At 41.1% G+C, this 17250-nt stretch overlaps 1 protein-coding gene across 5 annotated transcripts in view; it reads right to left on the bottom strand.

Annotated features, from left to right (window-relative positions):
- Positions 1 to 17250, bottom strand: part of MCTP2 (multiple C2 and transmembrane domain containing 2) — a 128399-nt gene that overhangs the window by 3327 nt on the left and 107822 nt on the right. For all 5 annotated transcript variants that reach the window (XM_032122924.1, XM_032122927.1, XM_032122925.1 and 2 more), the window contains 4 exons: positions 16805 to 16846; positions 6575 to 6684; positions 4103 to 4212; positions 1609 to 1706 (listed from right to left, as the gene is read on the bottom strand). In XM_032122924.1, coding sequence (XP_031978815.1) covers positions 1609 to 1706; positions 4103 to 4212; positions 6575 to 6684; positions 16805 to 16846 — 360 coding nt within the window. The remainder of the gene's footprint in view (positions 1 to 1608; positions 1707 to 4102; positions 4213 to 6574; positions 6685 to 16804; positions 16847 to 17250) is intronic.

The following is a 17250-nucleotide window of genomic DNA, read 5'->3' as shown; positions in this document are numbered from 1 at the left end:
TTGGCTGAACACGCCATCTTTTTCACTCCTCCTGTCTTCTGTCCAACACATGTGGTTGTAAATGGGTACTGTACAGACAGGAGTAATTTCTAACTCATTGCAGCACTGCAGTCAAATGCTGATGCACTGACAGCACGTAAAACAAAGCAGACAGAGGGGCTTTGGAGCTTCCATAGATGATTTGTCCCTGAAGTGTGTGGCTGTCACTGTTTTCAGAACTAGTGGAAAACTCCAGGGTTTGTCCCATCCAAGGAACTTTTATCATTCCTCCCATAGAAAATGGTGATCATTTACTTTGGAGAGCTCAAAGGGTCCCAGTATGACAGAAACCACTCAAGGAAATGTTGTAAGTGCAAATGTTAAATAAAGCATAAATAGAAAACCAACTTATCTTTAAACATAAACACTTAAAGGGCATATGCAAACCATCACTGCAAATTCAGTGGCCTCTACAAGAGCAAAGACAACAAATAAAAATACACTGAAGCTTAATGGCCCTATGATTGTTCCGGCTTAGCATTTTTCTTCCCACTAGTCTATGGTGAGATTTCTTTCCAGTTATTAGTGCTGCCACCAATCAGTCTGGTGGCCTCTTGAGATAAATGCCACCAGAAGCTTTTTCCAACCCTGTTTCTACCAGATGCCTCAACAGTGCATGTGAGCAGTTCAGTTTCTGTCTCCAACAGCATAAAGTCACTATAGGTGAGATTGTGATTCCCTTATTCCCAGCGAGCAGCACCTCACAAGAAAAGTGCCAGGATTCACAGAGAAAGGTACAATGTCAGAGGGATCCAGGGCATCAGGATCAGGGCCTGGGGACACAGATTCCAGTTAGTTAAAACAAAAGAAAGAATCCTTTATATTGTGTGGCTTCATTACCCAGCAAGACTATTTTCCCTCCTCCAAGAGAAATAAACAGATCTTGACATTCTAAAGGACTTATTGTTCAAATAATTTCCAGGAAGATAGGCGAGATTGCTGAAGACAGTATTGTTGTTTCAAAGAAATGGGAGAAGAGACAAGACTTGACTGAAACTGAGGGAGGATAGATTTTGGTTAGATTAAAACTTATAATTCCATAATGGCAGAAGATTGACCTGATCAACTCTGGAGTATTTTATACACATTTCAGGTTTTCTTTAAAGAAAAAGATGAGCGGGGCATTGTCCAAAGGAGGCCTGGAGCTCAAGCACAATGTCACAGAAATAATTCCCCCCATTCCTCCCCCTATCTTAAGAAAAAGAAGAATTCAGTAAATTCTTTTGGATGGTTATCTCTATCAAAGAGACTATTTTTCTCCTCCCTCTGTACAAATAACGGAGCAGAAAGGTGACGAAAACCATAGCTCAGTAACCACGCTGAGTGATTTTCCAGATCATTTTTAAGTAGGTCTTTTCAGGATAATTTTTCTGCAATCATTTTATCCTTCTGACAAAGGATTTTGGCTCCCCTCTCTTCTAACACTCTCTCCCCCTCCCTTTGTGGATTTTCCCCCGATTCCTTATCTCCGTTATTCAAAAGTCTTTGGCATTGTATTCCCAAACGGAGCACCCAGCCGCTCTCAGTGTCACTCCTTGCCTCTGTTGGCTGTGGCCATTCATTACTTACCTTTTGAACATCAGATGGTACCCTGGAGAGGAAATCTAGTAGCTCATTATTGTCGATGGCATAGGGATTTCTAAGCCTCTTAGTAAATTTATTTATGCCTAGGATAAAAAAAAAAAAAAATTAAAAAAAATAAATAAAGGCAAACAAAATAATACAACCCTTTTCTGCTCCCTCCCTCTGATTTTTTTCAGGCAAGGTGAAAAAGGGAAGGGGAATTCAGAAGTAAAAATTAGTGTGAAAACCTTGCCTCAGACTTAAAGTCACACACATGTTCCCTGTCACATGGAATCACTCACAAGTTCCTCCTGGAGGAAGTAGGGGACATTATTGATAAAATATTTCTCTACTTTCAGGATCATGTGTTGCCAACAAAGTGGTGAAAAGAGACTGCAGCATGAATTCATTCTGGGGGATACTCTTGGGAGAATACACACATTTAAAATCAAGCGTTCTGTTAAATCTGCTACCCTACATGACCAAAACATCCCCTCTCCTCTTGCCCAGGCAACTGGAAGACCCTGAAAAAAACTGGGTGGGAAAATGGCTTTTTTTTCCTTCCATTTCTTCAGAAAATGGAAGTTTCCCTTCCCCATCCATCATGGCTTATCCCCTTTTTGCAGAGCCACATTTGCCAAACTAGCCATATTATCATGCTATGGGACATTGTAAAACCTTATCACAAGGTTTACTTCAGTTTGATTCTTGTGTGAATAATTTGGCTTATTAACTGCAGCAATAGCAGTCCACCTCCATGGACTTAGGTATGTTTCAGTTGGCAGAGGTGGTCCCTAGTCTGGACAGAAGATCCATGGGAGCATAATGTTCATTTTACTGTGGAGTTCATAAGGTCTTCTCTTGCCTTGCATAAGGTCTTCTAGGTGAAGATAATCAGCTAATCCATTTTAAAGAACAGCAAAAAATTCAAATGTTGATTGCCTCTGAGGTTCATAATACAGCATTCAATTCCATCATGCCCCTGTCCAAGATCTCATCGTGGTTTCCCTGAAAGTGATTTCAAATGTGATGGCTGCTCCAGCCTTCTCCTCTCCCTGAAATGTACCTGCTTCACATCTGAGATTCAGCTTTTAAGCCATATACTTGTAGCAAAATGACAACACAATTTTCTGTGTACCTGATTTTTTAAAAACAGAAAATACCATAAGGTCTTTTGAGGCCTTGCCACAGGGTAGTTGTTTAACATGTATCATATTTGAAGGCCCTGTCACTCTGGATGATGTTGAACGGATGTATAGCTTTCATGTACTCACCATGTCTTCCATACAAGAACAACAATATTTTGTTACTGAACTTTTTACTCCCAGCAATTTCCCCCCTTTCCTTTTGCCCTTTCTTTTGTTTGATTTAATCCTTTATTTCTTTGTTGCTGTTGCCCAAGAATGGCTTTTTTTAATGCCACCTTCTCATTCCCTCCCTTTTCTACATCCAGGAGAGCCAAGACAGCAGCTGATGGCTCAGCCCCAGGGGTGACAGGGGGTCCCTACAACCCAGAGGCACATCGGGGCTGAGCTTCTGCAGGTCAGTGAGGATTCACCTGCACTGTGTTCTACCTCAAGGTTGAGGCAAAAGTTAGCACCCTAAATAAGACAGGAGGCTATCTGGAGATGTAGAAAGTCTTCAGCAGCTGGAATCATAGAATGGTTTCAGATGGAAAGAATCTTAAAGACCATTTCAATCCAACCCCCCCACCACAGGCAGGGACACCTTCCACCAGACCATGTTGTTCCAAGCCCCACCCAACCTGGCCTTGAACACTTCCAGGGCTGGGGCACCCACAGCTTCTCTGGGCAACCTGTGCCAGAGCCTCACCACCCTCACAGTGAAGGATTTCTTCCTCATCTAATCTAAACCTGCCCTCTTTCTGTTTAAAGCCATTCCCCTTTGTCCTATGCCCTTGAATGCCATTTCCTTCTGTGAAAGATGATCTCACATTTCTTCATAACACCACCAGGAAAGTTTTAATTTTTAAAAGCTCCTCTTTTAGTTCATGATGTATCTTCATACAAATACTTTCTGACCCATGGCAAAAGGAGATGCTCAGTGTGTCCCACTGGGCACAGCCTGTCCTGACTGCCAGAATACTCAGACCCAAAAGGCTCCCAGGGTCCAAATCTACGTGGTCCAGCTCTGCAAACACATCTTGTCCACTTCCTACCATTTCCCAGCTGGAGGGCTCCAGCACCAGGAAGCTAATTACTTTCCTGCAGAAGAATAATAACACTGAAAGTAGCTTATCTAGGCTAATGCTCTTCTTGTGGTGCTGTTGGAAATCCATAAAGAACCCTAAAAAAAGCAAATTATCGGATAACCCAGGGGGGAGAAATGGTAATTTTAAGAAGTTCATAACATCTTTATTCACCTCGAAGCAACAGCACTTGTTTGTCTGTGTAACAGGTCATTTAAAGCTTGTTTGATTTCATTCTGTAGACATATATTGTATTTATCTCATACAAATGAGACACAGTGGAGTACTTACCCCAGATTAAAACAATGTACCTCAGTGGTATAAAATACAATATAACTGTTGCTGCTGCCAGGACCAAGCAGGCCAGGACAGAGAGGAAAGGCACCGTCCAGTTGAATGTGCTGGAAGGAAAAAACACAATCGTTCTCAACATTTCTGGTTTTGGACACTGTTTGTGCTCTGCTACCCAATAATAATTTAATGACCTCTTTGCAGTGCTTGGTGCAGTCATGTATGCTGTAAATTGCAGACCCTTTGGAAGGTGGATAAGCAGATTCCTACATCTGGATGTTATAACAGATTAAGGGAGATATCTGAGAGGCAGATATCATGACAAGGAAAGAGAAGAGGAACCCTGGGGAGCTCAGTGAACTTGTTAGGCGTGTGAGTTGTTTTTGTTTCTTCTTCTATGTGTTGCACTTGTTACACATCTCTGCTCGCCAGTCAGCTCTCCATTATTCATGAGCAGATTATCTGATCTGGAGACGAGGCGTGCCGGGGCCGAGCCATTGGAGCTGGCTCCGCTGGGCCACACTGGAGGTGACTCGAGATGAGTGCCAGGGCACGGCTCAGGCGTGGCAGGTAGCCAGAGTCAACCCTGACAAGTAACTGGCACTGGATTAACTGTGGTGCTAAACTGTGAAAGAGCAGTTCGAGTAATTCCTCTGTATGACATTAGGGCCATAATATTCTATATAAATCTGTCTACATATATATACAATTTCTCCTATTTCTTTTTACATTTTCAACAATTCCTTACTCTACTGGATAAAGGAGGCTGACTTGGATAAACTGTAGTAAGCCAGCAGTAGCCCAAGCTTCTGCATTCCAATAATCCTCATCAGATTTTTCCCAAGAGGAGCAGTCTTGAAAAACTCAGTTACTACAGCATTTCAGGCTTTGGCCACATTATAGTGAAAAACAGGATTTTATTTCACTCAGACCTCTCATCTGCAAGTCAGTGATGGACTTAAGGTGAGGATCTACTGCTAACACATCTTTGAAATTCCTTTGTCCCCTTGTGCCTTTTTAAGATATAACCCTATGGCCTGCACCAGATGTTGAGATACTTGGACTGCAAGGATGCCAGTTAGACCACAGGTGGATTTATGGATCTGGGAATCTCTGTTTCATACAATCTGCCTGCTGACTTCATCATATCACGGGGAGTAGAAAAAAGAGAGAACAAATCTGGACCACTTATCAGGCTATAAAATAAGACAAACTTCCCTTGACAGATAAAATTAATAGGACGCTTCAAGAATTACATTTAAGCTTCAATAGACATACTAAATATTAAGTAAAAATAGGTGGGAGAGGACCCATCATTATCAATCAATGTAGCTTAAGCTAAAGTAAAAAAAAAAAATAGCAAAACAGCTCAATTGAGTTAAACTATGAAAACTCCCCATGATTGTGTAACTGGAGTGACAGACGGAAACTGTAGCACAATTCAGTCTGTCACTTACAAAAAAAACTTTGATAGCAATTTTTTAATGGCACATCACTGCCGAGCTATAACAGAATTCTTCTGAAATTACATCGGGCGTCCACATTAATACCCAATGTGTTCTTTAAGATCATTGTTAACAAAATGAATACAAGAATTAATAGTGTTTAAGTGCTTTGAGTCTTCCTGCCATGCAGCTGGGCAGAACAGTGCCCTGTTCATAGACTGGAATACATCTTTGGGCCACTTCCACCCCAGCTGGGGTGTCCGGCGTGGCACCACAGCACATGCGGTTGCTGTATTTTTAGCTTGAACCCAGCTCCTCATTAAAGTGAGGCTTGGTCACAAACCATCACTTTGTGTTCAAAACAGAAGACAATATGGATCAATTAAGCTCCAATAAAGACTGAGTTATAAAAGGTTTGTGTGTGTTTGTGTGTGGGATTTTTTTTTTTAGGCTCTTCACCTCCCTCCTTTGTAAGGTCAGGAATACCCTCAGTGCCTCCCCCCTTGCAATGAGACCCTGAAAACCCCCTTTGGGCTTCCTCGTGGCACCAGCAGGAAGCAGACAGCTCAAAATGGTAAAGACAGAAGAAGATCAATGTGTTGGCACAAGTGACTGGTAACCCCTGCAGCCAGGTCAGGATGGGGAGGGCGTGGGAAAGGCAACACTGACCATCAGGACCTACTTTCTGTAATGGGACTGAAAATAAATGCCTGACGCTTTTGTGCCCACATCTTCAAGCAGTATTTGTGGCATCCATGACTCCCCACTCCATCACAAACAAGCAAGACCAGAAGTTTAGGCAAACATGAAAGCTACATCAATAAAGCTCATGGCTTCTCCTCTTCTCTGTGCTTTGCAAAGGTTTTTTTGGAATAAAAGACTGTAAGTGAACAAGCAGTGGTGGGACTGGCCAGGCTATCCTGCTGCATGTTGCATCATTTTTGGAGCAAGACATTTACTCCACCTTGATCCTCCTGGTTCTGCTTCACTGCAAATCATGGCTAAGCAAGAAAAATGTATTACTTACTTTTTAATCCTCTCTCCAAATGATGCTATTTCTTCCAGGATGCTTTGAACAGCTATGATGATCTCTTGGACCATATGGATTCTCTCAATTAGCCCCTTTTTCTCAGATTCCTAATCAAAAGAAACCAGAAAACCAAAACTTTTAATAATTTGCTAGAGTGTTCACAGATATGTGGTGAAAGTAAGATTTCCAGCACTGCTGATCCATCCATGAACTCAAGTATTTCACTGAAGGAAGGAGAGAACAAACACTCTGGGTTTATCCCACAGAACTAACATTATCTGTATAGATCCCTGTATTTTCTTCCTTTTCCTCAACACATGCACAGAGGTTTCTTCTCCTTCTAACACAACTTGACTGCAGGATCTCAACCAGGATTTCACACAGTTGGATGCCAAAGCACAAGAGGTGCTGAGCACCTCTGGTGTGGAGTGCTGGCCGCTCAGTGCTCCTCAAGAACAAAAATATTCTTGTGCAGAACTTCTAAATATCACTTTCCTGAGCTTTGTAGGCTCCCCACAGCCATGATGTTTTGTGTATATAAATTAGCAGCAAGACTGTGAATGCAATATTTTTTGAACATTCTGTATACAGAGACTTATTCTTTTACTGGAAAAAAAAAGAATCAAAGGAAAAAAATGTCATTTTCCCTTTACATCGGCCATCTCAACTTCATTTCTTACTGCTTATTTTAGGCAACAACATTACAGGACATTACTACACATGTGCAGAAATAAAAAGGAAGTACAGAATGAATTAAAAATCAAAATTACTTAAATCAGGCTTGAAAACCAGTATACAATTATCTGCATTCAGCATTTCTTTGCCAGCAATCTAACACACATACAGGCATGCAAATTGGTGTGGTTGCAGATATTCTAGCAAGAAATCAGCAAAACATTCACTTATTACAAAATGCAGAGCCCTGGACACTGATTTCACATCACATTTAGACACTTAAAAATCACTCCAATTTACCAAAAAAAAAAAAAAAAAAAAACCAACCCAAAAAACCCGACCCTACAAAACATTTTAAGCTGTGTTTTAACCAATCTGCTCCCAGAGAGGGGAGATGATGGCAAAGAGTATTTTGTATTCCTGTTCTCCATGGTCCACACCAGTCAAGGTAGAGGAGAGGGAGGGTGGGAATGAGCAAGGGCCAGAGACATTTGCAGCAACGCTGCTGCAATTCCGCCTCTGTGTTGTCATCCACATTATTCCTCCATGCAGGACAGGGTCAGAGGCTGTTTAAAGTCACACAGGGCCACAGAGGTGAGGGCTCTTGCTCCAGAATTTTGGCACTACCATGCTGGGACAGAGTTTGTGTGCACCTGAGACAGGGCACCACTCTAGAGAGCGTGCTGGAATAACCTGTGACCCACCCTTGGATGCTGAGAGGCAGGCACGGGAATGCAGCCCTTATACCACGTTGAATTACTTACTGTCCATTTCTCTTCCCAGTAATTTTTGAGTTTAAAAAGCCAGCCAAAACCACCATGGAGTTATCAAGCTCCAGACATTTGAATATTTGCCTTTAGGTTGCAAGTCAGTGCACAATGAATAGAAGCAGCATTTTAAATAATCACACATTTGGGTGTGAAAATGAGTATTTTTACATTAATAAAACAACCAACAAAAATGAAACCCTTGGGGTGTGAAATAACCCCAGAACAAAATAAATAAATAAATAGTCAGTTTATGTGAAAATAGCACCAAAAAGTCATTTTCACACAGCTCCAGTTATAATCTCGTTAGGCTCAAATGTAAATGACACATTGAAATTATATTTAACTATTTCCTCACTGGAATGGTGCATCAGTCCATAGATGGCTTTTATTTCACCAAACTTGGAAGCAGAAGCTGGGGAGCAGCTCATGGAAAACCAGACAGTGGGAATTTCATTCTGTCCAAATTCAGGCAGAGGGGTAAAGAAACCACTTAAATAAAGTGATATTGCAGGGCAAGCCTACTCTTGCTGCCCAGAGCTGCAAGGCAGATCATCTGCCAGCTCTATCTGCATCATGCTGACTTCATTTACACATCCTCGATGGAGCTCAGAGATGTGGTGATAACACAGTTTAACCAACACAACACAACACAACTCCTGCTGCAGCCACGAAGCAGAGCCAGAAAATAAACCAGAAACTACCAGTCCCTATGCTATGAGAACTGCATGCCCATGCTCACCTGGCTGCACGCTAAAATCACCCCTGGACAGCAGTGCTTTCAATTTCTGATACAAAATATGGCCAACCAATGTAAAGGCAGAGACAAACGGGGATTAGAAAGCCTTGTATATAAAATCAGTTATTCGAGAGAAAAATAGGCTGCAACTGTCCCTGCAGCATGCGTGGTGTGCATTTTCATTTGAAAATCCTGGGAATTTGTCAACATCATTTCTTTGTTATTGTTGCTTTGTTCTGGAAACCTGCAGTCTAAATACATGGACAGGATTATTAGGTCACTGGTTAAGCAACAGAGAAGCAGACAAATGAAGTACAGCAAACAGGATTTTCCAAATTATTTAGGTTTTGGAGTGTTGTTTATGCTTTGTGAAGCCAGCACGTCACAAAACACTGTCAGAAGCAGTAAGAGTCCATCAGGATGACAGTCACTGGACCCTCTTTATTAGTAAATGGGCAACTGTCACAGAGAAAGCTATATTTGAACACTATTGTGTTCATGAAAAATGTAAAAAAAGAATCCAAAATACATCTTCTACTAAACACAGTTCCCCATCTGTGCAAGGTCCCACCCAGACAATTTTTCTCCATCCTCTTCAGGTAACATTCCTTTCTGATTTCTTTTGGACTCAACATACTATACTGCTTGAAAACTGGATTTTGGATAGTTCGAGATCACAGCTTAGAAGCTATTGCATGAATTGAAAATGAAATATCCTGCCTGTTTCTGGCATTATTTCCCTAAAACCAGTCATGAAACTTCCATTCCTTTAAGGCCTTTTTTTTCTTTATTTCTTAGCTGATTACAGCACTGTGGGTGGACCAAAACTAGTCTTCAGCCTCTGGGAAAGAATTAACTCCATCAGAATGAATTTACAACTGAGAATTAATTATATAATCAGTGTGTTACTTCAAATCTTCCTTGCATATTCTCATTTAAGAAACCTTCATTTCTACATTAATTGCTTGAACAAAACCACAAAAGGGGGTTTACAAAAGATTAAGCATGTCAGGGGAGGGGAAAAAAACCAACACCAACCAAGACCCAGCAATTTCAGAAATTAAGTCTTTTGTCTCCAGCTAACATACATCAACTTGAACTCGGGAATGAAGACACCAAATCTCTGGAAGATGCTCCTAGATTTTTCTATTTCTGAAATATGTAACAGTTAAACAGGACATATAAACACACTTAAAGGGTTACCACAGCTCTGGGATCTCCCTTCCCTGGAAGGAACTTAGGCTGCTCTGAGACATTTAGGGTCAGTTGCAAAAGAAACCTTCACACAACCACAACACTGAGGGGTTTCCAATGACAAAGACTTTAAAAGGGTGGGAATATGGGGCAGGCCAGGAGAGGACATCTCCAGCACTAACACAGCAAGTCACAACGGGTGAGCTACAACAGTCAGAGCTGGTCTGGCGAGGGAAAATCCTAAGAGTTATGGGGGAAGACACTGAAGGCAAAATTCTTCAATCATCTGCTCTGGAACAAAGGCCAAATGCCACCCATTAGTGCTTCTTCTCCAGCCAAGCATCCATTACTGAATTCAAAGCTTGGATGGTGGAGATCCCCTAACTTCTTTTGATCATTTGTTTCAAAGATTAATAGCTTTCATCTTTACAGAAAGCTGTTTCCTATTTTTTAAATCTATCCTTCAAATATTTTTCCCCTGGATACATCCAAACCAGCAAGCAACGCTCCAAATGCACAGACAACTTTTGCTGTTGTTCTCTAAGTGTATTTCTGATGTATACTGCAAATATCATATGCACACAACGAAAAGTTAGGCTCGAAGCCACGGCTTAGTTCTACATAATACTTGCTCACTTGGATTTCATAGAAAACACTTGCAGAGAAAAATCTCGCATGCAACTTTCAAACAAGTGGTATTCATCAGCAGATTTCTGGCGTGCCAAGAGAAACTCAATATATAAAGCTGAGGAACACTTGGGGGCAAAGATGAGGAAAAGGGGAGGAGAAAACATAAATACAGATTAATGCAAAAGGAGGAAGAAAACAGGATACAGGCAGCTCAGTCAGGAATGAAAATTCTGAATATCTTCGGGGATTGGAAGAATTAGTCTGCCTAGCCCTGGGCTGGCCTAACTTTCAGGATTAGCTTTCTCATTATGCTACTGCTGCTACAAGCACATTAGGGCAATGTTTTACCAGGATTTATCTAACGTACCAGTTATTAATTCTTCCATGTATTAGCAACAAACAAGATTGATGGAAAGGGAAAAGAAAGGAAAATAGCTCAGGCATGCATTCCTTTTTGCTCCACTATTATTCTGCTTTAAAAAAAACTCAACAAAACATGCTGTAGTTATTTAGAGAAAAGCAGAGTTAGCCAAAGTTGGATTTAATTTGCAACTTGCTCTCTGCTAGACTACACAACTCCGACCTTACCGGTGTCCAGCAAAACCTGTGCCAAACAACATCCTAGGGCCAAAACACTCGTCCATGAAGTACTTCTGAAAGCAAAAGGATTTTATTGGGTATAAACAGCAGACCACTGGCCTCTATTGTCTGCAGGGAACACTTCTCTAAAAGCTCCAGTCTAGCAGCAGAATGAAGCTCTTGTGGGAGGTGGTAGCCATAGAGTGACAGACAGTCTCTTGGTAGCTAAAATGAATTCCAGGCAGGGCTTTAAAAACAGTCACCACAGCAACCTTGAACTGGATCCTGCTTCGGTGGGAGCCAAAGGCAGCTGAGAGGAGCCCAGCAATCTGCCTTGCTGAGTCACTGCCCTGCCCTGTGCTGCAGAGTCTGCTGTGTGTCGAGGAGAGCTCCCAGCACTTCCAGGAGGATGGGCACCCGCAGAGGACGGCTGCCAAACTCTGAGCAGTTGCCTCGTGCAGTCCTGAAACTGTGCATCACAGGATCTTTTTGTTTATTAACACCATGCTGCAAATGTGCCTGCCTGTGGAAATTTAGCGAATCTGAGTGTACTTGAAATAATTACCAAATAGAGGAAATGCAACACATACAGGTCAATTTATGCTCTCAGTTAAAAAGGTGTGAAATCTGGAATAATTCCACCATAGCCAATAGAATCACTTCAGACTGGTATGAAGGAGAGCGGCATCAGTCCTAAAATGACACATTTGGAAAGCAATAGCACATCATCCTACAGCTCAGGCTGGGGAACACTGCCTGAAGGGCAGAAGATGACCACTCCGTGCCTTGTTCAGCCATGCCTGCACTTTCTCTGCCTACACTAGATGAATTTCATCCATGCACAGGGGACCAGCAAAAATCTCCTAAGCCAAACCCAAGAAAAATCTTATGTGAAAAACCCTAGGTCATACTTCTGTTTCTTTCTCTATGCACAGGCGTGAAATGCAGAGGATTTAAGAAGCATTTTATGTACTTGCTCACGTTTTCACAGACATGTAAAGTAACCCAAAATCCACTGGTATTGCTGCAAGTTTCCAAGCAATATCTGCAGTCGCACCAGAATAAAACACAATTCAGGTGAGGAACACATGCTTAAGAAGCAACATGAATCAATCCTGAATGGAAATACAAAGTCATCAGTCATCTTCGATTTAAAGAATGGAAAGAAAATAAATTTTGTTAAAATAAGTGCTTTCTGCTGGAAAAACATGAGACTTAAGAACAGTCACATGCTGATTAGACTTAAGCTACTGGATCATCACCTATCATCTAGGTAATGATCTTTAGCAATTTGGGGTACAGGAGAAAGAGAGATCTATTCATATATCTGGCCACTTCAAAATAAAATTTAATAACATTTTAAATATTTGGAATCTTTACGGGACGAGAACTCCCTGACGTTCATGTGCTTGGTCCTGTGACCTGCCTAGTGCCACTTAATATTTCACCAGAGATTTAGAGAAGTTACAGTGTTGGCTTACCTACATCTAGGTAGGTAATCCTCTGTAAGAGGGAGAATTTTGGAGTGCCATAGGGCTGCTAAGGCTCCTTTGTGAGGAGAGTCATACCACAGTGCCCAGGATATCTGAAAGTCCTCTGCAAGTCCCGCCTTTAAACTCCTTTCCCCCATCACCTCTAAACCTATGAATGGGTGGCTCATGACACTGATATAAGGACTGTGCCAGTTTATGGGATGTCTATGGATAAGATCAGTCCTAGACAATGCTGCAGTGCAAATAAGACATAACAAGAGACCATTTAACCTCCAGTTTCTTGTACAAAGAAGGCTCCCTGGAAAAGAGTAAAGCACAACCGCAGCAACCCCTGAACTGTTTTATGACACCATCTTGCCCACAATTTTGTGGAGGACATGGATGCTCCTCATCAGTCTGAACATACCGTGTGTATCATGGGGCATTTTCAAGTCCTTACCATAATTTCTCTTCAGCAATCTTAATGGGGGATGTTGAAACATCATATTGCAATTGTTGTATTGAAGAGAAAAAGAAAAACTAATGAAATTATTTATACTTCCAGGGAAGAAAACAATGAGATGATATTGTCTTGAATGACCTTTCCTAAGTATGGGGATATAGCATCTTACACAATAGACTTTCGGTTCATGTTTCAATTACTGACCTTTACTGCGGAGAAAATTAATGCAATTTTCATCGTAATCCACCCGTACAAATAAGATCCATACGGAAGGTTTCCACATGCTGAATCTAACTCAAATGGAAAATGTCAGCTGTTTGCTACTGGATGAATTTGACTTTAATTTGTTCGGCTGGAGTCTTTTTGAATTGTGTTCATAAAACTTTGTATATCTTTGGTACCTATTTTTGACAGAGAATTTCATATATTAAAGACATTGAATTTTTATTCTTTGGTGATTTCTTTCCACTTACGTCTTTTTTCCAATACAAGAGATACTAAACATTTCTTGGAAAGTGCCAAATAACTTGGCTTAAAGCCACAGTATCATTTGATCCTTCCCTGTTACATTGCACTAGCCAAGCAGGGCTACACTGGCTCACCACAGGATAGAAACCCTCCAAAAAAACCCCAAAAAAACAAGAAAATTCCCACATAGGAATTGTTGTTGATTTAGTTTTGTCTCTGATTTTCTTTTGAATCAGTTATCAGACCTGAAAATAGTAAATTAAGTTTGGTCTGTTGTGGAGGAGATGTAAACTTTTATTCAGACAATGGAGAAGACTCCAAGGCTCTTTCCAGTCAGGTGCTACGACACAGTTACTCACAGGGTAACTGCTCTTGGAACTCTACAGCCATTATCAGAAACAGAAAAAACAAATAAATTAAATAGAAGCAGTCAATAATCAGACAACTTGAACAGAGTTGCAGGCAGCTTGTCTATACCTTCTTACTGTCAGACTAAAGATGCTTCAGTGATGTAATTTTAAAACAACGCTTACTCAGCCTGACAGACCCCAGAGCTGACAGGACACAGCCTGAACTCTGTGTCCAAGATGGCACAAATCCGAGAAGGCATTTATCCACTGAAGAGCTCGTGCCAAAGGGACAGAGCACTGCTATCTTTTACAGCCCTCCATGCTGGTATGTGGGGAGGGCAGAGGGGGAAAGGACGGGAAAATCAGCAATTAAGCCCTGTCATTTAAGACAGATAGTCTAGATGGAGGGAGTTAATCTGCTCTTGGGTTTTTGAACTAAGTGTCTGTGTATTTATAATTTGTAAACAGTTCATCTCTTCGAGGGTGTGTTACAATTCCCAGAAGCACGGTCTGTTATGTCTAACAGGCAGCAGAACCCAGAAGGGCTCTGTGTGCGAGTATTTTGATACAGCAGGATGACAGGAAACAGAAACAGTGACCTTGTACACCACAACCCAACTAGCAGATTTCAACTTTGGGAGCTCTTGTATTAGGGAGGAAAAAAAAAAATACACAGAGTTCTTTTTAAAGTAGAGTTGTCTGTTTAAATGTTGACATTGCCATGAGATAGTGTCATAAAATTACATTTTTCTTACACTCCCCAGAGAGCGTTGGCCACCCTCAGACTTGGAAAAGTGGCTTAGAATAACCGAATGTACTTAAAGATGCAAGTCATGGGAGTGCAAGCACAGCCCATCACTGCTGCACGGGGGTACACACAGGGCACAACAAAGACATTAAGGCAATTCTGCACAGCACTGGACATGGGACAAATGTAGGGGCTGGCACCTTCCTCTTCTGGCAAATCTGTGTCAGAATTCTATAGACCCATAAAAATTAAAATGAATTATGAATAATTACTGAAATGTTGGGATGTAAAGTGTTATCTTCACGAGAAAGCCTGCTGGGGGTGTCTACTGTGAAAGGCTTTAGCCAGTGCTACCAGCTCTCCGTGTCAGAGAGCCATGGAGTATGTGTGAGATGGAGAGAGAGGCAGCTCTCAAAATGGTAGGGCCAAATCATCAACAGCTCAACAGTGACTCTTGGGAGTTTTCCCAAACCTGCATATTTAGTTAAAATAAACCAAGAAAGGGAATGACAGTGAAGCTGTTCAGGAGGAGGCAAAAATGCAAAGTCACTAAATCCATGCTAAAGTGACCCAGTTGTATTTGTAGAGAGAACCAAAGTCACTGGAGTTAAATGGAGGGTAAATGTAACCTAGAATATTTTAGCATTGCAGCAATGAATCTACAGCACACCACAGGAAACAGAGGATTTGATGCCTATTTAATACATTCTCTTTTCCCACCTCAGCACTTGCAAGGGAAAAAGAGGAATATTAAAATAGAAGGAAGTAAATGGGATTGTTCCAGTGAATAAGTTATACCTTTAGGCATCATACAAATAATATTTACAGGTGTCCAGAACCAGGTACCCACTAAATAGAAATTACTGACTTTCAGAGAGACACAGTATTCCTTTGAAAAAGATGCAACTTTCATTTAGCAACTTCTGATGAGTTTCAGATATTGGTCCATTCAGTTGACAAATTTTACGATGCAAAGAGTAAATTATAAATTAGAACATTTAAACAACTATTGTGTGTTGCAAGAAACTTGTAATTCAGCTGGATTGCCTAAATTTCACTTTATAACTTTGACGGATTTCTGGTTGCTCATTAAAATATAACCACCACAGAAGAGCAAGTTAAATTTAAATAACTATTCCCATCAATTAGTCTGCTGAGCTTCAATCCTAGGGGCTGTGACTGAGAAGAGCTAAGGTGCACTTGCTAGCCGTGGTATTGATTTACTTCTTAATGATCAACAATTTCACTGTAACACTTTTAAAACATAGAATATTCAAGAAGAGTCTCATTAACTTAGTATGCAATTTGAAAGTTTCACATCCCCTCGTGAACATTTTCTTCCTAACAGCTAATGTTCCTTTGCATGCTGTTGCTCGTTAAATAATTCCTCACCTTTTAGCTTTAAAGTATTTATAGATTATCAGATCCTCCTTCACTTACTTATGTTTTTTCAAGCTGTATACATTAAGTTCTCTTAATCTTTCTTCATATGTCATGACCTCTAATCCTTTTATCATTTGTCACTGTGGTTTGATAAACTTGGAAAAAAATCCAATGAATTTTTCACAGTGAGAAGAATGAGTAAGTATGTTCCAATAAAATAAAAAACAGGCCTTGCCAATTCCAATTCTTTCCACATTTCAGCCCTGAACTAAAACTGGTATTTTTCCCAGGCTCTGAAAGAAATGTTGAGAAAATTCTAAGCAGCCCTCCACAAATCACACCAATTCTGGCCTACTGAAGTGGAAATGCCAAATCGTTTGGGGAAAGCCATTAGTACAGAACATCGGCCAGCACTCGGACTGGCAGCGAGGGGGGACTGTGCATCCTTGTGTGAGTCTTTGCACCTCCTCCACCCACACACCCCCCTCTAGGTGCACATTCAAGTGCCCACTACAAGGGCAGGCACTAACTGGGGCTGCTCGGACTCGGTTGGTGCTCAGGGCTCACACAGGTACCGCCACTGGGGAAGGTGACACAAACCAACCCCTTCCTACTTTCAAACTTGCCAAGCAGAAAACTGCTGACAACTGTTTTCCCAGTTAATACAGATAATAACTGAAGATTTATGGAGAGAAGATTTGTTTGTGTTCTCCCACCTTCCTTCTGATTCTAGCCAACACAATCGTGAGAGATGCTTACCTTATCATCTTCATCCTCGTCTTCATCCAAGCCCATAAGCTCCTGCAGAAGCAGATGTCCATATTACAAAACACAACAATTATTTTTTAGTGACAGGCAATGTTCAAAAAGCTTATGATACTCCCACAACGTTTCACTACACAATTTTCTCCCACTTCTATTGAAAGTCATTAAAAAATCCCACCACTTCTTCCTTTCCAGAACAGTGTTTTGTATTCAAGGACCCTTTTTTTTATGGTATTCTGAACAAGCATGCAATACCCTATACAAATTTTAAGTCTAAATAAAGCATTTGTGGCTGTGTCCAGTAATCTGAAGGCAACAGGCTTTCAAATTCATTGCCAACTTTTACTATCTGTAAACAGCTTTGTTCTCAGTCTTGCAAATGAACCAACTGGTATGTCAAGGCTGAGGACTCTATACTCAACTTGTTCCATCCCCACTGC

This window comes from Corvus moneduloides, chromosome 13 (genome assembly GCF_009650955.1).
Source record: "Corvus moneduloides isolate bCorMon1 chromosome 13, bCorMon1.pri, whole genome shotgun sequence".
Classification (NCBI taxonomy): domain Eukaryota; kingdom Metazoa; phylum Chordata; class Aves; order Passeriformes; family Corvidae; genus Corvus; species Corvus moneduloides.
The sequence above is the reverse complement of the archived record's forward strand: the minus strand, read 5'-3'. Positions and strand labels throughout refer to the sequence as shown.